General features: G+C 42.0%; 1 protein-coding gene and 1 long non-coding RNA gene across 2 annotated transcripts in view; one reads left to right on the top strand and one right to left on the bottom strand.

Annotated features, from left to right (window-relative positions):
* Window positions 1-24,208, top strand: part of LOC132678600 (IQ domain-containing protein F5-like) — a 32,248-nt gene extending 8,040 nt beyond the window's left edge. The window contains exons 3-4 of the mRNA XM_060631156.3: window positions 22,564-22,686; window positions 23,759-24,208. Coding sequence (XP_060487139.2) covers window positions 22,564-22,686; window positions 23,759-24,193 — 558 coding nt within the window. The 3' untranslated portion in view covers window positions 24,194-24,208. The remainder of the gene's footprint in view (window positions 1-22,563; window positions 22,687-23,758) is intronic.
* Window positions 159-17,065, bottom strand: LOC132678606 (uncharacterized). The gene is made up of 3 exons (XR_009609685.2): window positions 16,638-17,065; window positions 10,164-10,240; window positions 159-329 (listed from the first exon to the last, which is right to left on the bottom strand). It is a non-coding gene; the product is annotated as an uncharacterized LOC132678606 (long non-coding RNA).
* Window positions 24,209-24,560: the final 352 nt, after the last annotated feature.

The following is a 24,560-nucleotide window of genomic DNA, read 5'->3' on the forward strand; positions in this document are numbered from 1 at the left end:
ACACTGGGCTTTCTGCTGAGCCTGCTTCAGATCCTCTGTCCCCTTCTCTCTCTGCCCTTCCCCTGCTCTTGCTCTTTCTCAAAAAATAAATAAACTTAGAAAATTAAAAAATAAAAGAAAAATCAATTGAACATAGATCTATAGGTTTATTTCTGGTCTTTCAATTCTAATCCATTGATCTACATATCTAGATAGTACCATACTATCTTGATCACTGTAGCTTTGTAGTAAGCTTTGAAATTGAGAAGTTTGAGTCCTCCAACTTTATCTTTTTCAAGATCATTTTGGCTATTCTGACATCTTGGCAATTCCATCTGAGCTTTCCATTTCTGTAAAAAAAAAAAAAGGGCAGTGAGAATGAAAGGTATTGCATTGAATCTGTAAATCAATTTGGAGAATATTAAGTCTTCTGACCCATGAACACAGAATATCTTTCCATATACTTAGGTCTCCTTTAATTTCTTTCAGTGTTTTATAGTTTTAAGTCTACAAGTCCTACACCTGCTTGGTTAAATTTATTCCTAAGTATTTTTATTCTTTTTAGACAATTGCTTAGGTATTTACTTAGAGAGAGTGTGTGTGAATGGGGCAGGTGCAGAGAGAAAGGGTGGGGGACAGGACTTGAAGCAGGCTCTGTGCTGACAGCGGAGAGCCCGATGCAGGGCCCAAACCCATGGTTCATCTAACTTGGATGCATTTTAGTTCTCTTTCTTGTTTAATTGCCTTGGTTAAAACTTCCAGTATGATGTTGAATAACAGTGATGAAAGCAGATTATCTTGGTCTTATTCCTCATCTTAGAGAAAAAACTTTCAGTCTTTCACCATTGAGATCAATGTCAGTTGTGGGTTTTCCATAGCTGCCCTTTATCAAGTTGAGAAATTTCCTTCTACTCCTAGGTTATTGAATGCTTTTATCATGAAAAGATACTAGATTTTGTCAATTCTTTTTCTGTATCAATTGAGATGATCATGTGATTTTCCCCTTTATTAACACTGATTTTCATATGTTGCACTTGCCTTGCTCCCATTCCTGGGATAAATCCCATTAGGTCCCATTGTATAATCCTTTTAATACGTTTTTGGATTTGATTCCCTGATTTTTTTTTTTTTTTTGAAGTTTTTGCATCTGTACTCATAATTGGTATTGGTCTTTAGAGTTTTTTTCTTATGGTATCTTTGTCAGGAGTTGGCATCATGGAAGTGCTGCCCTCAAGGAATGAGTTAGGAAGCATTCTCTTCTGTTTTGGGGAAGAATGTTAGAAGGAATGGTATCAGTTCTTCTTTAATGTTTTATAAAATTCACCAATAAAGTCGGCTGGCCCTGGGCTTTTCTTTGTTAGAAGTTTTTAAACTGTTGACTCAATCTTTTTCCTTGTTACAGGCCCATTCAGATTTTCTATTTCTTCTTCAGTCAGTTTTGGTTGTTTGTGTGTGGCTAGGAATTTGCCCATTTCCCCTTGGTTATCTAATTTGCTGGTATAGCAAATTGTTTGTAAGATTCTCATGATCTTTTTATTCTATAAGGTCCCCACTTTCATTCCTGATTTTACTAATTTGAGTTTTCAGTCTAGCTAAAGGCTTGTCAATTCTGTTGGTCTTTTTAGAGAATCAACTTGGTTTTATTGATCTATTGTTTATCTTATTTTCTATTCTGTTCATCTTAGCTCTAATCTTTATTATTTCTGCCCTATTTGCATTTAGTTTGCTCTTCTTTTTCTAGTTTTTTGAGGTGGAAGGTTATTAATTTGAGATATTCTTTTTTTTAAGTCTATTTATTTAAGTAAAGTATGCCCAATGTGGGGCTCAAACTTATGACCCTGAGATCAAGAGTGACTCTCTATTCTGACTGAGCCAGCCAGGTGCCCTGAGATATTTCTTCTTTTTTTTAATGGAGGCATTCACAGCTATAAATTTCCTTCTGAGCACTGCTTTTGCTATATCCCATCCATTTTGGGATGTTGTGTTTTTGTTTTTAATCATATAAAAGTATTTTCTAATTTTCCTTGGGATTTCTTTTTGACCCACTAGTTATTTAAAAGTATGTGTTTTGGGGCATGCACCTGTGTGGCTCAGTCCGTTAAGCATCCAACTTCAGCTTAGATCATGATCTCCTGGTTTGTGAGTTTGAGCCCTGCGTCGCGCTCTGTGCTGGCAACTCAGAGCCCGGATCCTGCTTCGGATTCTGTGTCTCCATCTCTCTCTGCCCCTCACTCACTCATGCTCTGTCTTTCTCTCTCAAAAATAAATAAACATTAAAAAAATTTTTTTTAAGTGTGTTTTTAGTAGGGGTTGTCTGGGTGGCTCAGTCATTTGAATGTCTGACTCTTGATTTCGGCTCAGGTCATGATCTCATGGTTTGTAAGATCGAGCTCCACATCGGCCTCGGGCTTCAGGCTCTGGACTAACAACGTGGAGCCTGCCTGGGATTCTCTTTCTCTCCCTCTCTCTCTCCCCTTCCTCCACTCTTGAACATGCATACACACTCTCTCTCAAAATAAATAAATATTCTTTTTTTAAAGTGTGTTTTTGGAGCCCCTGGGTGGCTCAGTCGGTTAAGTGTCCAACTTCGGCCCAGGTCATGATCTCACAGTTCATGGATTCAAGCCCCGCGTGAGGCTGTTTTGCTGACAGCTTAGAGCCTGGAGCCTTTTTCAGATTCTGTGTCTCCCTCTCTCTCTGCACCTCCCCAGCTCATGCTTGCACTCTCTCTCTGTCAAAAATAAATAAACTTAAAAAAAATTTTTTTTAAATAAAGTGCGGTTTTGATTTTCACAGAGTGGTGAATTTTCCAGATTTCCTTCTATTATTTTTATTAACATTCTACTATATATATATATATACGTATATATATATATATATATACACATATATATACGTATATATATATGCTATATATATATATATATATATATATATATATATATATATATATATTTCTATTTTCCTTCCATGTGGTCAGAGAAGATACTCTGTATGATTTCAACCTTTTTCAATTCATTGAGATTTGTTTTGTGGCCTAATATATGTTCTGTCCTGAAGAATGTTTTACATGCCTTTGAGGAGAATGGTGTTCTGCAGTTGTTGGGAGGGGTGTTCTCTAGATGTCTGTCAGGTCTGGTTGCTATATAGTGATGTCTAAATCTTCTCTTTCCCTAGTATCTTTTGTCTAATTGATCAAATGATTAGTCTCCAGCTATTATTTTTGAACTTTCTATTTCTCCACTGATTTCTGTCAGGTTTTGCTTCCTAAATTTTGAGACTTTTGTTACTTTCATATATGTTTATAATTATTAAATTTTCTTTTCTTTTTTTTTGAGAGAGAGAGAGCTTGTGCAAGTGGGGGAGAGGAGCAGAGGGAGGGAGAGAGAATCTTAAGGAGGCTTCACACCCAGCGCAGGGCCCAATGCGGGACTTGAACTCACTGGCCTGAGATTAAGACCTGAGCTGAGGGGCGCCTGGGTGGCTCAGTCGGTTAAGCGTCCGACTTCAGCTCAGGTCACAATCTCGCGGTCCATGGGTTTGCGCCCCGCGTCGGGCTCTGGGCTGATGGCTCGGAGCCTGGAACCTGCTTCCGATTCTGTGTCTCCCTCTCTCTCTGCCCCTCCCCCATTCATGCTCTGTCTCTCTCTGTCTCAAAAATAAATAAAGGCTAAAAAAAAAATTAAAAAAAAAAAAAAAAAAGACCTGAGCTGAAATCAAGAGTCAAATGCCTAACCGACTGAGCCACCCAGGCGCCCCTATAATTATAACATATTCTTGATAGATTGACTCTCTTATTACTAGATAACATCTTTGTTTTTTATACGATTTTTGTCTTAAACTCTACTGTATCTGATATTAGTATATCTACCCAGCTCTCTTTTGGTACGGTTTTCCTGGAGTATCTTTTTCCATCCTTCCTCTTTCAACCTGTTTGTGTTCTTGGATACAAAGAGAGTGTTTTGTAGACAATATAGTTGGATCATGTTTCTTTGTTATAATCTATTCTGTCATTCTCTGCTTTTGATTGGAGAGTTTAAGCTGTTTAATGTAATCATGGATAAGAAAGAACTGACATTTTGCTGTTTTCTATATGTGATATCCGTGTTGTTTTCTTTCTTTTATTTAAAAAAAATTTTTTTAATGTTTATTTTTGAGAGAGAGAGAGACAGAGTACAAGCAGGGGAGAGGCAGAGAGAGAGGGAGACACAGAATCGGAAGCAGGCTCCAGGCTCTGAGCTGTCAGCAAAGAGCCTGATGCAGGGCTCAAACTCATGAACAATGAGATCATGACCTGAGCCAAAGTCAGACGCTTAACCGACTGAACCACCCAGGCACCCCTCTTGTTGTTTTTCAGTTCCTCCTTTACTGCCTTCTTTTGTGTTAGGTTTTCTAGTTTACCATTTTGATTCCTTTTTTGTTTCCTTTACTATATATTTTTAAATTTTTTGTTAGTGTCACTCCAAAGATCACAATTAGCACCTTAAATTACGACAGCCCACTCAAATTAATACAATTTAGTTTCAACTGTATATAAAAATTTTGACCCTGTATTGCTCCCCCCTCTCTTATGCTGTTATTGTCCTTACAGATTAATTTATTATTAAGTATTTAATAGTTTGTTGTTGTTGTGGACGGAATGTTTTATCCAACTGAATTTCCATTTGGTTACTATTAATACAGAGAAACACCGCTGATTTTTATATATTTATTTTATGAGGCCACATGCCAAATTTTCTACTATTTCTCATAGACTGTTTTTTCTCATTAGATTCTCTTAGAGTTTCAAAGTATACGATCACATCAGCAACAGAAGGAAATAGTTATTTCCTTTTCAAAACTTATACTAATTTTCCCATCCTGTTGCATTTGCGGGACCCAAAGCACTGTGCATAATAGGAGTGATAGAAGGCATCCCTGTCAGGTTCCTGATTTTATTGGAAATCGTTTTCTTTCCCCTTACCATTTAGAATGCTGTTTGCCTGAAACAAAATAAGTCTTCATCAATTTTAAGTAGTTTCTTCCTATTGCAGAGTGTTACTAAGATCTGCTGAACTTTATAAGCATCCTTATAGGCATATATTGACTTGGCCAAGTGGCTGTTCATTTTTACTTTGAATTGTTCACTAAGGACATATGCTAATTCTTCCTGATACTGAGCCATTCCTGGAATAAACTTGATTTAATCCCACTGTACGATTCTTTTGACATTGCTGGATTCTATTTGGTAATGTTTATTTCACATTTTTACATTTATATGGATTAGTGAAATTGGGCTATTACCTTGGTCAGCAAACCACTGTACCTGCCCAAGCAAATCTGGCCAATTTTGGTACAATCCATGACCTAAGAATGGTTTTTACATGTTTAAATGGTTGGAAAAAAAATCAAAATAATAATAATATTTTGCAACACTTGAAATTATATCAGAGTCAAATTTCAGTGTCCATAATAAAGATTTATTGGAACACTACCACACTCATCTATTTCCATAATGTCTCTGGCTGCCTTTGTGTTCCAACACAGAGTTAAGTACTTGCAACAGACACCGTATGGCCTGCAAACCTTAAATATAGACTCTTTGGCTCTTTACAGGAAAAGTTTGCCAACCCCTGGTCTGTCTAGCTTTCTTTTTGGCGCCTATCTTTATCAGGTTTGGTGTGAATGTTAAGTTGGCTTCCTGAAAGGAATTGGAGAGTTTTCCCTCTTTTTTCCTATTATGTGGTATCATTTAAATAGATTTGGAATTATCTCCTCTGTAAATGTTAAATGAAACTCAGCCATAAAACCATCTGGTTCCCAGGCAATATTTAATACATAATAAATATAATCTTCTGTGGTAATTGATCTATTCAAGTTTTCAACTTTTCTTGGGTTGATTTTAATAATTTATATTTTGCTAGGAAATCATCCATTTCCTCAATATTTTCAAATTTGGTTAGCCATAAAATTGAACAGAATACTCTCTCCAAATAATTATAAATTTACTGTAGTCCTCAGCTCTCATTTCCTATTTTGTATATTTTTACCCCCTCTCTTTTTTTTAAATCTGGTTCATAGAAGTTTATATATTTTATTAGTCTTTTTCAAACAACCAGTCTTTTTTTTTTAATGTTTATTTACTTTTGAGAGAGAGAGAGAGAGAAAGAGAGAGAGAGAGAGTGCAAGCTGGGGAGGGGCAGAGAGAGAGGAAGATACAGAATCTGAAGCAGGCTCCAGACTCTGAGCTGTCAGCACAGAGCCTGACACGAGGCTTAAAATCACAAACTGCGACATCATGACGTGAGCTGCAATCAGATGCTTAACGGACTGAGCCACCCAGGCACCCCTCAAATAAGGGGGTCTTAAGCTTATTTATCTTTCCTGTAATTTTTTGGGGGGGGCAGGGGGGAGTGTCTGTTTCAGTAATTTGAAATTTTATTTCTTTGTATTATCTCCCTTGTCCTCATTTGTTTTGGATTCTTCTATCATTTTTGTTCTTGTTTTTATCTTCATTCAAAGGATGAGTACTGGGTTTCCACATTTTTGGTCTTTCTTCCTTAATAACGAAGGCTTTGTGGCTGTGAGAGTCTGTCCATGTCCAGGCTTCATTAGGAAATAGTCTCTTTTCAGAAAAAAATAACAAGTAGTCTTCTTTTTCTTTTTGCTCTTTCGGTAGTTTGTGGTTTTATTTTGGTTTTGCCTTCCGTCAAAGGTTTTCCTTAATTTCCAATGAGGTAACACTTTAAACATGTCTAACGTATTTGTTTCTGATATAATTAGACATACTGATTATAATTGTAAATTGAGGGGTGCCTGGGTGGCTCAGTTGGTTAAGCGTCCAACTTCAGCTCAGGTCATGATCTCGCGGTTCGTGAGTTCGAGCCCCACATTGGGCTCTGCACTGACAGCTCAGAGCCTGGAGCCTGCTTTGGATTCTATCTCCCTCTCTCTCTGCCCCTCCCCTGCTCACACTCTGTCTCTCTCTGTCTCAAAAATAAATTAACATTACAAAAATTTTTTTTAATTGTAAATTAAGCTCTTTTTGCCGGCCAAGTGCATGCCAGCCCTTTGTAAATATTCTTGGATGTATGAAATAAGTGATTGCTTTCCGTTTTGAAAGATGTGAAGTTCTGCATGTGTTGATGAATTTTGTTTGTTATCATTTCTTAGTTCCCCTGTGCCCTTAGTTTTGGCTACAGATGTTGAAATCTCTTATAATAATGATCACATTCTCCCTGCGTTTTATACTTCTGGCAGTTTGTTAATTAATTCTTTTGTCCAGAACACTGACAACTAATAAAATTTAAGGGGGGGTGAAGGTGGGAGATAAGTGATAAGTATATAAGGAAATTATATTTTCAAAACTTTAAGTCTTTAGCTATAAGAATTTTTATAAGTGAACTTTTTGGCAGCAAAGTCACGTAGGGAGGGAAATGTTTCAAAACATTTGTTTTTCTAAAAGCATTTTCCAAGGCATCTTATTTTGGCTGATTAGGAGCTCCCTCTAGAGGCTAGAAAAATTGCAGCACCAGGGTTTCTTTCTGTGACTTGTGAGTTCAGTAACATTTCTGTTTAGGGTTTTTTGCAGGAATCTTTCTAACACACTAGTCATTGTTGGTGAGGGTTAGCATTGTCAAAACTAGACAGTGGGATCCATAAACCCCTTCGTCAGTGCACAGCAATCACAAATGACCATCTGTCCCAATTCATGGAAAGCTCATTTATTTGTTGGTTTGTTTTCCTCACTGGAATGTGACCTCCATGCAGGTAGGGACTTTCCCTGTCTCACTCTTTGCTTTAACAAATGCCTGTAATAGTACCTGGCACATAGTAGGGATTCAGTAATTGTTGAATGGATGAGTGAATTTTTGAGCAGAAATTCTTTGCTTAGTGTTGCTTGGAATCCATGACTAGGCCTGGGGCCAAGGGAAGGCACTTGTCCATGAACTAGGGCTGAGTGGCCTGTGCTCAGTGGGATTTATTTCACTGGATTAGACCAAATTAATTTACTCAACACTTATTTATTGAGCATCCACTCTGCCACAAAGTGTTGTAGAGGCTGGGGATCCAACAGTGAAAAAAATCAGGCAAGATTCCTGTATTTATGGAACAGTTATATAGAGAATGTTTGGATAGTAATGTTTGTTATAAAGAAAAGTTGGATGGGGGTGCAGAGCATGCTGGATGGAAAGGAGGTACCGCTTTTATAGGGGTGGTCAGATTGTGAGTCACTTCATGATGAAGGAGGCAGGGAGGAAGCTATACAGGTATCTGGGGAATGGGAGGTGTCAAGGAGCTGAAGCAAGAATGTCCCTGGCATGTTCGAGTGACACTAGGGAGGCTGGTATGGCAGAAGCAGAGTAAGAGAGGAGGAAAGGAAGATGAAGTCAGAAAGATAAATTTAGGAGATACACCGCAGAGATGTGAAATACTAGAGAGGATGTTTGGGATCTTTCCAGCAAGGGGAAGAACCTTGTAAGTCAAGGGCAAGAGTGAGTCTGGGCTTTCACACAGACGTCTGTACTTCCAAAAGTGGCTTCCAGGTTGCCTAATCAGAGATCATTTGCTTGCAAAGAGTCTGATCATGACCATGGTTGACAGATCCTAAGGTGGTGATGATGTGGCCGACACGTCAGGAGATGGGAGGTGTGCTAGGATGGCACAGGGTATATAAGGAAGACCACAGAACCAGATTCTTGCTGAACTAAGCTAAATTAAGAAGAGAACGCCCTTAGACCCCAAGGGTGAGGGGTGCAGGGACCATTACTCTCTCTCAGCTCTTGTCCTCAGGGCGTCTGGTCAGTGTTACCCAAACTGCCGCCACCACCCTCCACTGACCAATGAAAACCTTGAAAATGAAAATTCTTGGGGTGCCTGGGTGGCTCAGTCAGTTAAGCACCTGACTTCAGCTCAGGTCATGATCTCACAGTTTGTGAGTTCAAGCCCCATGTCAGGCTCTTTGCTGACAGCTCGGAGCCTAGAGCCTGCTTCAGATTCTGTGTCTGCCTCTCCTCTCTGCCCCTCCCCCCACTTGCTCTCTCTCTCTCTCTCTCTCTCTCTCTCTCTCAAAAATAAACAAACATTAAAAATAAAAGAAAATGAAAACTCTTGAAACCTGCCAACATCTGCTGATTCCAGAAAGGAGCAGTCTCCATTTGAGATAACAGAACAAGATAGACTTTCTGGACACTGAAAAGATTCTCTGCAGCTTCATCCTGTTTTTTTGGACCCTTTAATACCGTTTCACAGACTGCTAATCATGCTGAGCTTTCTAGTGTGAGTGGGGGTGACAAGGGCACTGCCCTGGACTCTACTGCCTGGGCGGGGTGGAGCATGCCCTGTTGCCAGCACTTCTGCTGCATCTGGATGAATGTCGTACTCTGCAGGCTCGGCTCCAGATGCAGAGCCTGGCTGCAGTCAGTACTGTCAGTGGGCCTGATCACCTGACTGGGAGTTGTCACGTTATGGTCACTCATCCAATGCTGCCTTAAGATGAGGCTCAGGCCCCATATGCACAACTAATGATGGTATCTGATGGAGTGGCCTGAGCCCCTGAGAAATCTTAGTGGATACATGAAAGGGGATGGAGCTGTAGAAGAATGACTTTGTCGTGGCAGACTTGCACATATGCATATAGGTTACAAACGGCAAAAGCTTGAACCACAGTGAATCTAAGTCTTTGACCGGACACCTTGGGATCCTCCTGGAACGGAGGAAGATGAGGAAGCAGAGGGCATGTCAGGAGCTGCTGTCTTCCCTGGGAAGCTGTTACGAGACCGTTGCCATCTCCCCCTGGGTTCTGAAGAAGAGCAGGGCTCTTTGCCCTGCCCCCCCCCCCAAAGAACTGCAGAATATAAAGCCACCCAGCAGTAGCTTAGATTGGGCCCCTCAGCAATGACTTGAACTGCAGTCATCTGGCCCTTTTATTTCATATCTTTCCTGTTGTTGCATGGGGACAAGAACCACAGGGACATGGCGCTTTGAATAATCTTGCTTTCACTGTCTACCAGAGTGATAAACTGTCTGAATCAAAAGTGGCCCACTGCATCCTTACCAGCAAGCCCAGTCAGGCGTTGGCCTTGGTTTTCCTTTGTCATGTGTCTTGAGGGTGTTTGATAGAAAGCCATGTACCAGGTGCAGTTTATCTGTCTTGGTTACTAGGAAGCGTCTGGGCTGGGAGAGCTGCAAGTTAAAATGCTCACCTTGTGCCTGAGTAACTGGAACGATAGAAAAGACCAGTAGGAAACGAAGACACCGGTTCTCCGTGCCAGGGTGCTCCCTGTGGGTGGAAGGTGGGGAGGAATGCATGCATGGGTAGCTGTTGGGCTCCTGAGGAGACCGACATTGCCATGCATGTGGATTTCCTGACCTGCGCTTTCTACAGAGCTAAGGAAACCTAGTGCTAGATGAAAGTCCACCGTGTCTTGAGTTTGATGGCTAACCTACCCTGCTGGTGGTGCAACAGATCTGAACTTTGAGACCGAGAACAGAAAGAAATCCAAATGTGTCAGCAGTCACCATAAGTGTAATGCATTAACTCAGCAATTAAAAATCAGGTTCATAGATGGAATTAAATACATTAAATGCATCTACCAAATGTTTATAATAGGGACAGCTAAAGCAAAGTAACACAAATTCGAAAACAAAAAGGTGAAGATATATCAGGCAAACTCTCAACAAAAGAAAGCTATTGCAACATAGAATAGAATAAATAGGACATAAAATGGAATTTAAACACTGGAAGGACTAAAAGTGTTTTATACTAGGGGTCAGCAAACTGTGGCCCACTGGCCAATCCAACCAACTGCCTGTTTTTATAAAAAATGTTTTTTTAGGACACAGCCACTCTTGTCTGTTTACATATTGTGTATGGCTGCTGTGGAGCTACAATGGCAGGGTTGAGCAGTTGCTACAAAGACTAGATGGCTGGCAGAGCCCAAAATATTTACTATCTGGCTCTTGGCAGCTCCTGTTTTTGTTTTTGTTAAGTTTATTTATTTTGAGAGAGAGAGTGCACGCATGTAGTGGGGTGGGGGGAGAGAGAGGGAGAGAGAATCCCAAGCAGGCCCCATTGCTCAGCACAGAGCTGGAAGGGGCTCGATCTCATGAATTGTGAGATCATGACCTGAGCCAAAAACCAAGAGTTAGTCATTTAACCATTTGAACCACCCAGGCGCTCCACAGGTCCTTTTTTAAACCAATGAAAGGAACATTATTCCAAGAAGCCATAATAACTGGGAATGTGTATGTATTCAACAACATAACTTCAAAACGTGTAAATAGGAGCACCTGGGTGGCTTAGTCAGTTAAGCATCCAGCTTCGGCTCAGGTCATGATCTCGAAGTTCATGGGTTGGAGCCCTGCATCAGGCTCTGTGCTGACAGCTTGGAGCCTGGAGCCTGCTTCGGATTCTGTGTCTCCTTCTCTCTCTGCCCGTCCCCCACTTGCACTCTGTCTCTCTCTCTCTCTCTCTCTCAAAAATAAACAAACATTTAACTTGTAGAAAAAAACCAAAAAGCTGATAGAGTTACAGAGACAAGTAGAAAATTCTACACATATACTTATCCTGGACATTCACAGGATAAAGTGGACCAAAAAAAGATAATATTTGAAATAGCTATTGGATATATGTGGAACCTTGTTTTTAAGCACACAACACTATCAGCAAACATTCTTGGGGCACCTGGCTGGCTCAGTCGGTGGAGTATATGACCCTTGATCTTGGGGTTGTAAGTTTGAGCCCCACATTGGGTGTAGAGATTGAAATTTTTTTAATCTTAAAAAAGAAAAAAATTCTCGTGCCCTGAAATTCGAATTGTAAAAAGTAGAGAGAGTTGAAAAGGGAGTAGCAGAGCTGAGGCTCATGCCTAGACATGTGAGGGTTATGAGCGGTGGTGGCCAAGCCCCAGTTCCTCAGTAATCAATGTTACAAGGCAGGGAAAAGAAAAAGAATAAAGATCATAAAGAAATGGTGGTAGCAAGAAAAGTTAGGACATAAAAATTAACCGAACTGGAGAAAGTGGCCCAGAGTGAGTTCTGCAAAAGCCCTGCAGAGCCCAAAGCTGCCTTGAATTCCATCCGCATCTTCAAGATGCTCCATTTTATGACCATTTCTTTACATGCATCTCCAGAACATCCTCTTCCTTATATTTGCTTCCATCACATGAGCTAGCCCAAGGGAATCCATGAAGGGAAACAAAGTAAAATCTCCTCCTGACCATGTCACCACAGCCATGACCCAGTGCCATGGCAGACATATACATAGATGGTTGGGGAAAAGCCCAGGAAGGAAGTCCTGGTGGACCTTGTCCTTCCAGTTGGCATTGGCTGCCACAGAAAATCTTGAGGTGGCTGGCTTGCTATGGAAGAAAATTAAGGCACCAGCCCTGAGGTATTAAACCTTTGGATACCTGGGTTTCCTGTACCATCTCATGTAGTAAGGAGCAAGAATTTTATATACTGGGCTGCAGTGCTCAAATTTTGTTCTTCACGTACAATATCTAAAAAATAAAAAGGACCAACAGTGTGTCTGTGAAGCACGGAGGAGAGCTGGAGAGATACGTGCTGAGTGGCATCTAGTTTTAGCTGGGAAGGACATCTTCAAGTACCCACAGAAGAAGAGGAAAGAAAGCTGACCCGAAGACAAGGGATCAGGCCATGAAAAACATGTGCAGGGCTGGCTAAAAAGAAAAGAAAACTTTGGACCAGTATCCCTTATGAACTCTGATGCAAAAATCCTTTTTAAAAATACTATCAAACTGAATTCAGTAGCATATTAAAAGCTTTATACACATGACCAAGTGGGAAGTGGGATTCATTCCTGAAATGCAAGAATGGTTCAACATACAGAACCCATCAATGTAGTACACCACATTAACAGAATGAAGGGGAAAAAACCACACGATCATTTCAATTAATGCAGAAAAAGCATTTGACAAAATTCAGTACCTTTTCATGATAAAAACACTAGGCAAACTAGGAATAGAATGAAACTAAGTCAACATAATAAAAGCTATATATGAACATCACAGTGAACATGGTACTCAATGGTGAAAGACTAAAAGCTTCTCTAAGGTCAGGAACAAGATAAAGATGTCTGTTTTCACCACTTCTGTTCAACATAGTGTTAGCCAGAGCAGTTAGGCAAGAAATTTAAATAAAAGGCATCCAAATGGTAAAGGGAAACATAAAATTATCTCTGTTCACATATGATAAGATATTATATGTAGAAAACGTTAAAGATTCTACTAACTGTGATAACTAATAAATTAATTAAGCAAAGTAGCAAGTTGCCAAGTCAATGATAGAAAGCAGTTGTTCCCGGTAAACTAAAAATGAGCAGTTTGAAAAGGAAATTACAAAATTCATTTGCAATAGCATAAAAAAGAATAAAACAGGAACAAACATAACCAAGAAAAAGAAAGACAAGTGTTCAATGAAAACTACAAAACATTGCTGAAAATAATTAAAGAAGACAAAAATAGATGGAAACACACCCCATATGCATGGATTGGAAGACTTAAGGTAATCTATAGATTCAACACCATCTCTATCAAAGTTCAAAAGACATTTTTTGGCAGAAATAGAAAAAGTCCATTCTAAAATTCATATGGACTCTCAAAGAACTCTGAATAGCCAAAACAGCCTTGAAAAGGAAGAACAAAACTGAAGGACTCACACATTCTTGATTCCTGATTTCAAAAGTTACCAAAAAAACAAACAAACAAACAAAAAACATTAAAAAAAGTTACTACAGTGTTACAATAATCAAAGCACTGTGGTACCAGCATAAAGACAGACCAATGGAATAGAACAGAGAGCCCAGAAATAAACCCTCACTTATGTAGTCAAGTAATTTTTGACAAGGATGCCAAGACCCCTCAAAAGAGAAAGGAAACTTTTTAAAAAATGGTGCTGGGAAAACTGTATCTTCACATGCAAAAGAAGGAAATTGGACCCTTATCTAACACTATATTAAAAAATTAATTCAAAGTGGATCAAACACCTGAATGTAAGACCTAAAACTCTCAGAAGAAAGCACGGGGCAAAAGCTGCACAACATTCGACTTGGCAGTGATTTCTTGGATGTGGCACCAAAGATACAGGAAACCAAAAAATAGACAAATTGAGCTATAATTTTGTGTATCAAAAGACGCTATTGTCAGAGTAAAATGGCAGCCCACAGAATGGGGAAAAATACTTGAAATCATATATTTGATTAGGAGATTAATATCTAGAGTATATAGAGAACTAAAATTCCGTAAGAAACAGCCCAATTTGAATAAGGACTTGAATAAGTGTTTCTCCAAAGAAGACATACAAATGGTCAATAAATACACGTAAAAATGCTCAACATCACTGATCATTAGGGAAATGCAAATCAAAACTACAGTGAGACACACCTTACATTCATAAGGATGGATACTATTAAAAAAAAAAAAACCCAGCAGAGGCACCTGGGTGGCTCACTCGGTTGAGCATACGACTTGGGCTCACGTCATGACCTTGCAGTTAGTGAGTTGGAGCCCCACCTCAGGCTCGCTGCTGTCAGCCAGTCAGCGCAGAGCCTGCTTCAGATCCTCTGTCCCCCTCTTTCTGCCCCTCCCTCACTTGCACTCTCTCTCTCAAAAAAAAAAAAAACACAAAAACCCCACAAATAACAACTGTTGGGGAGGATGTAGAGAAATTGGAACCCTCGTGCACTGTTGGTGGGGATGTAAAATGGTGCAGCCACCATAGAAACAGCTCAGTGAACACTCAGAAAATTAAAAATAGAATTTACCATGTGATCTAGCAATCCCACTTCTGGGTATATGCCCAAAAGAATTGAAAATGAGTCTCAAAAAGATATTTGTACACCCATGTTTATGTCAGCAATTTTCACAACAGTTAAAATGTGAAAGCCACCCAAATGGCCATTGGTAGATGTATGAATAAACAGAATGTGGTATATACACACAATGGAACATTATTCAGCCTTTAATGGGAAAGAAATTCTGACACATTCTACAGCATGGATGAGCCTTGACAACATTATGTTAAGTGAAGTAAGTCATTCACAGAAAGAAATGATTCCATGTATATGAGGCACCTCAAGCAGTCAAATTCATAGGACAGAAATTTTAACATGAAAATGAGTAAACTACTGATAACCACAACATAGGTGAATCTCAAAAATGTTATGCTAGGGGTGCCTGGGTGGCTCAGTCGGTTAAGCGTCTGACTTTGGCTCAGGTCATGATCTTGCAGTTCATGAGTTCGAGCCATACATGGTGCTCTGTGCTGACAGCTCAGAGCCTAGAGCCTGCTTTGAATTCTATGTCTCCCTCTCTCTCTGCTCTTCCCCTGCTCACACTCTGTCTCTCTCTCTCACAAAAATAAATATTTTAAAAATGTTATGCTAAATGAAAGAAGCCAGACATTAAAGAGTACTTACAGGATGATCCCATTTATATAAAGTTAGAAAACCGGCAAAAGGAAAATACAGGTAAAATAATTCAGAATAGAATTTACATCTAGGTATAAAAGGTCTTGCCTGCAAACAGCACAAAGAGACAGAGAAATTTGCTATATCTTGTTTTGGAACGGTGGTTACCTGGAAATACAGAATTGTGAAAACTCATCAAACACCATTAAGAAGCACTTAATAAAACCACAAAGAATGAGGTTGTTCTCTATGGACTGACATGGAAGGTGTTAGTAAAACAAATTGAATTGCACAATATGGTCTCTGTCTAGATACATATTCTATGTATGTGTTATAAAGGCGTTATTTTTTCTTAATTTTTTTTCATTAAAATTTTTTTTTTAATGTTTATTTTTGAGAGAGAGAGCGAGCATGTGCGAGGTGGGGGAGGGTCACAGAGAAAGGGAGATGGAGGATCCGAAGGTTTGTTTGGAGGATCACAAACCCAAGAGTCATGACCTGAGCTGCAGTCAGACACTTAACTGACTGAGCCACCAAGGTGCCCCTATTTTATTTTATTTTTTTTAATTTTTTTTAATCTTTATTTATTTTTGAGAGAGACAGAGCATGAGCGGGGAAGGAACAGAGAGAGAGGGAGACAGAATCTGAAGCAGGCTCCAGGCTTCCAGCTGTCAGCACAGAGCCCGACACGGGGCTTGAACCCACGAACCGTGACATCATAACCTGAGCCGAAGTCGGACGCTTAACCGACCAGGCCACCCAAGTCCCTCAAGGTGCCCTTATTTAAAAGAAAAAATGTTTATTTATTTATTTTTGAGAGACACAGAGAGAGAACAGGGGAGGAACAGAGAAAGAGAGAGGAGAGAGAGAATCCCAAGCAGGCTCCACACTGTCTGTGTAGACCTCAACGTGGGACTCAAACCCATGAACCATGAGATCATGACCTGAGCTGAAATCAAGAGTCGACGCTCAACCAACTGTGCCACCCAGGTGCCCCTAAAGACCTTATTTTTAAAGGGGGGAGGGTTAGGGAAATAAACACTATAAAAATTTAACAATCATCTTTGATGAGGATAGTGGTGGCTGGGCATCCCCCATGGCTGGGTCTGCCCTTGTATGTACCAATAAAGGGTGTCTACACATTTGGCAGTTTCGTGGATTTGAGAAGGGACCACTTCCTTTCTTTTTTCCTTCTCCTTCCTCAGGCAAGTTCTGCTTTTTCTAGCCCCTGACCCTAACTTTGTATTACCTTGACTCCTTTTAGTATGGGGCCAGGTTTTTTATGTCTTTGCATACAACAAACAGGTCCCAGTTTTGTTCTGTTAGGTACTGGAATTTGGCTTATCACTATTTGACTTCTTTTCTCTCACAAAGCTGGTGCTCCATCATTTGGGCTTTCAGGCAGACTTAGGTTGGCAGTTCTTGGGTTGTGTCTCAGATCAGCTTCATCCCTCAGATCATCCATCCTCTCTGAATGTCTCTGTCTGTCTCTGCCTCTCTCACATGCACGCATGCACACACAGTTGTAGATATGGCATGGATGTTCCTATGTCATAATTGATAATCATAATGGTCCTATGGGTTCCCATTGCTGCGCTGACTCCACCTGTTTTTTCCTCCCCGCAACAGTGTCCACATCGCCACATTAGCAGGGCTCATCATCCCCTTTTCTCTACCCTTCCCTTTCCCCTCTTCTCTCCTCCATTATGCTCAGATAACATTCCCCATGCTTTTTGCCTCTCTGTTCTCTCAAACTCCTGTCTGAATTAGGACTCCTTCAGTTGCAAATGACAGAAAACTGACTTGGCTTAAGCAAAAGAGACTTTACTGCTTCACTTAAAACTTACGGGGTGTATTAGTTTATGTGGCTGCTGCAACAAATTACCACAAACATGGGAGCTTAAAACAACAGAAATTTGTTCTCTCGCAGTTCTGTAGGCTGGAGTCTGAAATCAAGGTAATCAGGAGAGCCATACTCCCCCAACAAGCTCTAGAGAATTCCTTCCTTGCCTCTTCCAGCTTCTGCTGTGACCTCTGCCGTGACCTCTGCCTGCATCCTGACATCGCCTTCCCTTTTGTGTCTCTCTCAAAACTCCCTCGGCACCTCTCTGATGAAGCGTGCGTGTGATCGCATTATCCCATATAATCCAGGATAAGCCCCTCCTCACTAGACCCTTCACTTAATCCCATCTTTTACGGTAGGAGGTCACTTTCCCAAGTTCCAGAGATTTGATGTGGTTATCTTTTGGAGGCCCATTTTTCAAGGGACAGATGTGGCTCAAGCTGCAGGTAGATTCAGGACCCCAGACAGTATTACCAGGTCCCTCCTTGATTCCTGTTTTATCTGTCTGGTCTGCAAAGCTAGGTGGAGCTTAAAATAGAGAATGCTATGACATAGGAAACCCTAGCCTACCTCATGCTCAGTCAACCTGATGGCCACTTATGGAAATCTATCACATAGAAGAGGGCCTGGGTCGAGGCCACCCTAAGCCTCTGCTCCTGATGACAGATCTGGCAAATCTCCTCTCCGAAATAGACCCTAGGGTTCAGGCTCACTGGGATGGGAATAGAGACAGGGAACATGTTCTAACACGTGTCCCCAGGGAGTATAGAAATTGGGCTTTATTTTTCTGCATCTCTTGCCCAGGCATCTCCACTCAGGGTAGGACAACAGAGTCTGGCTGTAGCCAGAGCCAGCAGGGAAGGTCAGAGCAAGAGCCGAGAAGCAGCATCTGAGCCGAGAAGCAGCATCTGAGCCGAGAAGCAGCATCTGTGCGTGCAGCCTCCCTCCCCAGGGGCTGAGTGACAAAGCATTCCTCCCTTCTGCTGGCCACTTCCTGGGAAAACCAGGCATGGAAGCCATAAAACAGTATCGCGATAAGTCCAGGCATATTAGAAATTATGACAAATGTAATCTGCAGTATTCATCTATTAAAAATACAGAGTTTATTGCTGGATCAAAAGACACCTGTATTTTGTTGCCCAATCTGCGCCTGAGCTGTTGCTAGCCGCGCGTACTCCCCACTGCTCTCCCATGGGCCAGCAGGCAGTGGGGGGTAAGGTGAGCCTACCACTCACCTTACATGGGCAGGTGCTGCAGAGGGAGGGCCAGATCCGGGCTGAGCGAGGCCTTGCACTTGACAAGTGAGCGCCGAGGTTGAGAAAATGGATTCAAGTGAACCGGAGACCCGGACAATGGAAACGAAGGGAGACCAAAGGAGTGTTTGAAAATCTTCTTCCAGACAAGCTTGTGTTGCTTCTGGAGTATCCCTTGGAGCAGAAGACTCTGAACCCCGAACTCTGCAAAGCCTGGAGAAGACATACCACCTCCCCCAGCAGGACACAGAGGTTCACCAGGAGTGGTGTGAACTCATTGTTAGGCACAAATATACAAAAGCTTACCAAGATGTGGAGAGATTCTTCCATGAGGTTCAGGCCATGGGCATATACATGTACCGGGGAGCTGATGGTGAGTGAGGATGCCAGACAGTCGCAGGTCGCCCACAGGTGCTTTGAGCTGACCAAGGAGCAGGTGGACAGATCCTCAGCCAAGGTGGTGGCTGAGATGTTGTTCTGAAGAGGAAAGATCACAGTTCATGCATCTACTCCTATGTCTGGTGGGAGCAGGATGGCAATGACCCTGGACATCAAAGAAAGGGTCATGGGGCTGCTATAGCCAGCAACTAGTAGCAGCATCCAGGTCTTGGTGCTTCTCCTTCCAGAGGCTTCTCTCCCTAGAGCTCAGCTACTGCATGGTGCCTTTGTCCCCTGCCCCGAACTTGCCACCTCAAGATACTGAATCTGAACTGGATCTCTTCTGTTAAGGCAATTCTTTCACACAGATGATGAAAGCTGTCAGAGATACATCAGAAAACCTGCTGAACATTTTGCATGGATCCCCTCAGCATATGGCTGCACTAGATATTTCTAGAATTCCAGGAAGTCACAGAGATTCTGCATACTGGGACTAGTGAACACCATTTGATATTCTTCTCTGGGTCATTTCAGAAAGATTCTGCAGAATTATTTTGATTGATAGGTCTGTTGTTTAAATTTTTCCAAAACTTTTAAACCCTTGCTAAAAGGGCAGGGTAAGATCCAAGATGTATTGATAATGAAACATAGTGGATTACTATTTTTATATTCCTGTGTGCTTCTGAATTTAATACTGTTTTAAAAAAGAGAAGAATGATGTTACCCAAGAGGTATCCTCTGCAAGTTGGTTCTGTCCCTCTCCCGCCCACCAGTCTCCTTGTCACTTTTCTGGATGGTTCCAGGAGCATGAAGGGTGTGCTCCTGCCCTGATGAGCCACAGCGGGAGCCTGTGGGGCTGTCACCCTTTCCCCGAGCGCACATACAAGGAAACCAAGCTTCCCAGCATGTCCGGAAGGAGGACGGTGTGAAACCATGAGAGAGAGGCCGTAGTGGTCTGTGCAGTCCTGAGATTGTGCCATGGGCTGCAATGAATGAGAACGGTTTGGAGCCTGGTTCCAGGCTGTGTTCACCTGGCTCTGCATCTGGCCTGTGGGGGTAAGTGTGGCTTTAACACATTCCATCATTAGAAGCTCTTGGTCAGAATTCTCTACTGGTGACTGTTATTCTAGAAGGTTTACTGGGGGGAGAGGTGCTGCTCTTCACTGTTACATGTGCTCTACGTATGACTGTATGTGCTTTGTTTACAAATCCTTTGGTTCAAGAATCAAATTTTGATTTTTGAATTTTAATAAATGCAAGAATGCTGAAAAAAAGACACCTGTATTTTGTTAACAAAACGTGATGGAAGTTGAAAATAAGGCAGTGGATAAAAATATAGCATAGCAGGGGTTCAACTTGTCAAAATCACTGTGTTGTACACCTGAAACTAATTTAATCTTGTGTATCAATGTACTTCGATTTAAAAACACACAAATGATCCAGGAGAGACTTCCACTTCTGATAATGCTGTGATAAGTAATTAGGATTAATCCATTTCCTGAGAATAACTGGAAGAACTGGTCAAAATATATTTTTTTAAGTTTCTGCTTGAATGGATTGAAAAGTAACAATATAGGAGCTCCTGGGTGGCTCTGTCCATTAAGCATCCGACTTCGGCTCAGGTCATGATCTCATGGTTCATGGGTTTGAGCCCCATGTCAGGTTCTGCGCTGGCAGCTCAGAGCCTGGAGCATGCTTTGGATTCTGTGTCTGCCTCTCTCTCTCTGCCCCTCCCTCGCTTATGCTCTCTCTCTCTCAAAAATAAATAGACTTTTAAAAAAAGGAAAAAAATTAACAATATAGTAAAAAATTTCTGGGCCGTGATCTAAACTAAGAAAGAAATTAAAAGATGCAAGCCTGGCATTTGGGGGTTGTCCAACACCTATATCTCCAAGCAGATGCTTCCCGTGCCTTCCATGTGTCCCTCCCACCTCTGCCTGTATCTTTCAGCCTACACCTGTCTTCCCCAACCCCCTCATCCTGTTAACTTCACACTAACACCTTCCAACCTTAGATGGCCTCCTCTCTACATACCCCCTTTTTGTGGCTTTATTAAGTGCTTCTTTTTAAAAAAAATTTTTTTTAACCTTTATTTATTTTTGAGACAGAGAGAAACAGAGCATGAATGGGGGAGGGTCAGAGAGAGAGGGAGACACAGAATCAGAAGCAGGCTCCAGGCTCTGAGCTGTCAGCACAGAGCCCGACGTGGGGCTCGAACTCACGGACCGTGAGATCATGACCTGAGCCGAAGTCGGACGCTTAACCGACCAAGCCACCCAGGCGCCCCTATTAAGTGCTTCTTAATAGAGTTTGATGAGTTTTCATAATTCTGTATTCCCTGATAACCACCATCCAAAATAAGATAAACAAATTTCTCTTTCTTTGTGCTGTTTGCAGGCAACACTTCTTACATTTTACCCCCAGATGTCAACTCCATTCTGAATTATCTTACCTATGGTTTAGTTTTGCCTGTTTTCTAACTTTATATAAATGGAATCATCCTGTGAATGCTCTTTGATGTCTTTCATTTAGCATAATATTTTTTGAGATTCATCTGTTATCGTGTGTATCAGTAGTTCACGTTTATTACCGTCTATTATTTCATTAAATGAATATACCACAATTTCTTTGTCTAGTCACCTGTTGGTAAACACTAGGGTTGTTTCCAACGTTGACCTCTTTGAATAAAGTTGCTATGAACAGGCATGCACAGCTCTTTTGCAGACATGTGTTTTCATTTCTCTTGTATAAATACCTATGAGTAGAACTGCAGAGTTATAGGGTGGATATATGGTTAACTTCATTAGAAACTGCCAAACCCCTTTCCAAAGTGCTATTTCTTACCTTCCCACCAGCAGTGTTATTAAAGATTCAACTGCTGTATGTCTTTGCCAATATTTGGTGTTGTCAGTATTTTTTATTTTCGCCATTCTCTAAGGTATCTTATTGTGGTGCGAATTTTCCTTTCCCTCATGACTAATGATGTTGGGTATCTTTTCGTGTGCTTCCCAGCCATTCATAAACCTTTTGTGAAGCATTTAAGATTTTGCTCCAAACTCCTTGTTTCTAATGCTTATTTGGTTCCATTATTTGTTTGAACTGAAATGCGTGTAATTGAATTCTCTATTAATAAATGTTTAAATTGTCTCAACTTTATGCTTTTACCAACCAGCCAGAAATGACTGTCTCTATATACACTTTGGTGCCAGTGGGCCAGTATTTTCAGTGTCCTGCCTTTTTAGCCGAATTTTGGGCATTTGGCATAGGAAAGAGTGGGAAGATTTCCACATTTTCACCAAAACAAACTCTACTGTCTGGAACCATCCTGGTGCCTGAGTCATAGGTGCACTTATGACATCATAACCCTGTCTCCTTCTTCCCTCTTCCTGCCGGGCTGTGGCTGGGAGAGCACAGACCTGGGGGCAGTGAAAACATTGAGCTCCTAATCATGGGGAATTTAGGGGATTGCAGACCGGAGGGGATTTGAACCATTTATGTCCCAAGTCATGGGCATTTGGTTTTGTGTAAGAGAGAGCCACCCAAAGTTGCAGTCAGGGGAAGGTGGATTTGCACAGTTAACTCAGGGTGCCAGTCCTACATCTAGGGTCTCTGGGCAAGGCAGGAGGTTGAGTGGTGGATTTGGCACAAAGTTGTACAAAGGGCACCTACCGATACCTTTCCCCTCTAAACTCTGATTACAGAAGGATGGCCAGTTTTGTGAAATCACAATAGAAGAAGACATTGATGAAACCAGATCGATGAAGAAGAAAGAGAAAAAGAAAAAAACACAGACTTCACCCACACCGCCACCCCCTCCACCAAAGGTGAGTGAGAGGTCCTCAAAGTTGAAGGTTAACTCCTAGTTGCAGCATCTCTGACCTGAGTCACTCAACAGTGATGGGTTGTCCTCTCTGTGCCCCATAGCATGGCATGATCCTGGAATTTGTCATCTGAACTAGGATCCACAGGTGAAAGATAGTGCTGTCAATTATTCCTCAGGAACAATAAGCATAACCCCAGAATGTCCCTGGGCAACCAGGATGAATGGTTGGCCTATCCCAAGCTGGAGTGAGTAGGGATAGACTCATCCTTGATTATCTTGCCCTCTTAGTTCCTTCTCGGTCAGAGAAAGGTGGGTGACTGAGGCACGGAGACTTGGTTGTAGGGAGGGGAACAAATGGGGATCAGACCATGTCAAGCTGGGGAGTGGAATGGTGAGCCAGTGTAGGGAAGGCATTGCCACGAACAGGGAGAGCGGAGTGTAGAACTGTGTGGGAGCACGTGTGTGTGTGTGTATGTGCACACATGTGTGCATGTATGCATGCTAACTAAAGTTAAGGGTGTGAGAACCAAAAAGAGTGAAAGTGAGAAATGAGTAAGACTCATTCTCACTCAGTAAGGACTCCAGACCATGTGGAGCAGGGAAACTTCTATACTGTGACTTCCCAGAGGGACACAGCAGGTTGTGGGTTGAGCTGGAGTCAGGCATGAAAGGTGAGCAAAGGATGCCACTTCTCCAGCCTCCAAGTGGGATGTAAGGGAAGGGATATTGCACCCCAGGTAGGTGGCCAGGCCCATGTGCAACACGATACATGATGTACTGGTTCCAGGCTGGCCAACCAGGTCCATGTCACCACGTGGTAGCTAGGACGTATAAGGACCCTGAGATGCAGGGGACAGACAGTGTGATGTGTCCAGGTCCATTAATCAGAGAGGGGCAGAGACAGGACATCTATCTGGTCTACTGGCTCCCTGCCTAGTCCTCCTGAAATCCTGAGGAAGGGGACGTTGTTGACAAAGGATCAGGAGCCATTCCTGGCACAGCCTGGAGCTGAGTTGGGTGGGGAATGTCCCCTGAGAGTCCCTTCTTTGTCTTTGCAACCTCTTCCCCCAAAGAAAAAGAAGCTCCCTGACCAAGAACAGAAAGCCATAAAGATCCAGGCCTGGTGGCGGGGCACCCTGGTGCGCAGGACATTGCTGCATGCGACACTCAGAGCATGGATCATTCAGCAGTGGTGGAAGATGACAGTGGCAAAGCTGCTGGAAAAGAGGAAACGAGCAGCCCTAGAGTCCTATGCGCAGCAAGAATGGGCAGTGGTCAAGCTACAGTCCTTGGTCCGCATGTGGCACATACGCCAGCGATACTGCCGTTTGCTCCACGCTGCCCGCATCATTCAGCTGTATTGGCGCTGGCATAATTGCCATAGCCGTGGCTTTTTCCAGGGCAGCTATGACCTCACAGCATCCCATCTGGGACTAGAACTCGAGATTTTTCTGGGGTCACAGATTTGTCGGATTACAGACTGCATCCCCTTCCCAATAAAGAGCTAATCAGGTCTGCTCCAACTCTGTGTCACCAGATCTCTGTCACAAGCTCCAGGAGGTCCTGTGTCAGCAAAGGGTCAGGGAAAATGATGGCAGATACCGGGCATGTCACGGTCAGCTCTGAGGAAGTGGCAGAGGTCATCTGGGGTCCCTTGTGGAAAAGGATTCTAACTACCAGGTTCTGGGTGAGGGGGATCTGTAATTGATTAGCAATGTCTGCCATGGGTAGGAGAGTTGGGGATGCAGGGCCACCAACTCCACCAACTCCAGGGAGACTCCTTCACACTGTGGTCCATATAAATGGCACCTCCTGTAGTTATGCCACATGGAGGTTGTGTCCCCTGATGCCCTTAATTCTTCCATGTCTTCCCAT

Source organism: Panthera onca, chromosome A2, assembly GCF_046562875.1.
Source record: "Panthera onca isolate mPanOnc1 chromosome A2, mPanOnc1 haplotype 2, whole genome shotgun sequence".
In the NCBI taxonomy this organism is placed as follows: Eukaryota; Metazoa; Chordata; class Mammalia; order Carnivora; family Felidae; genus Panthera; species Panthera onca.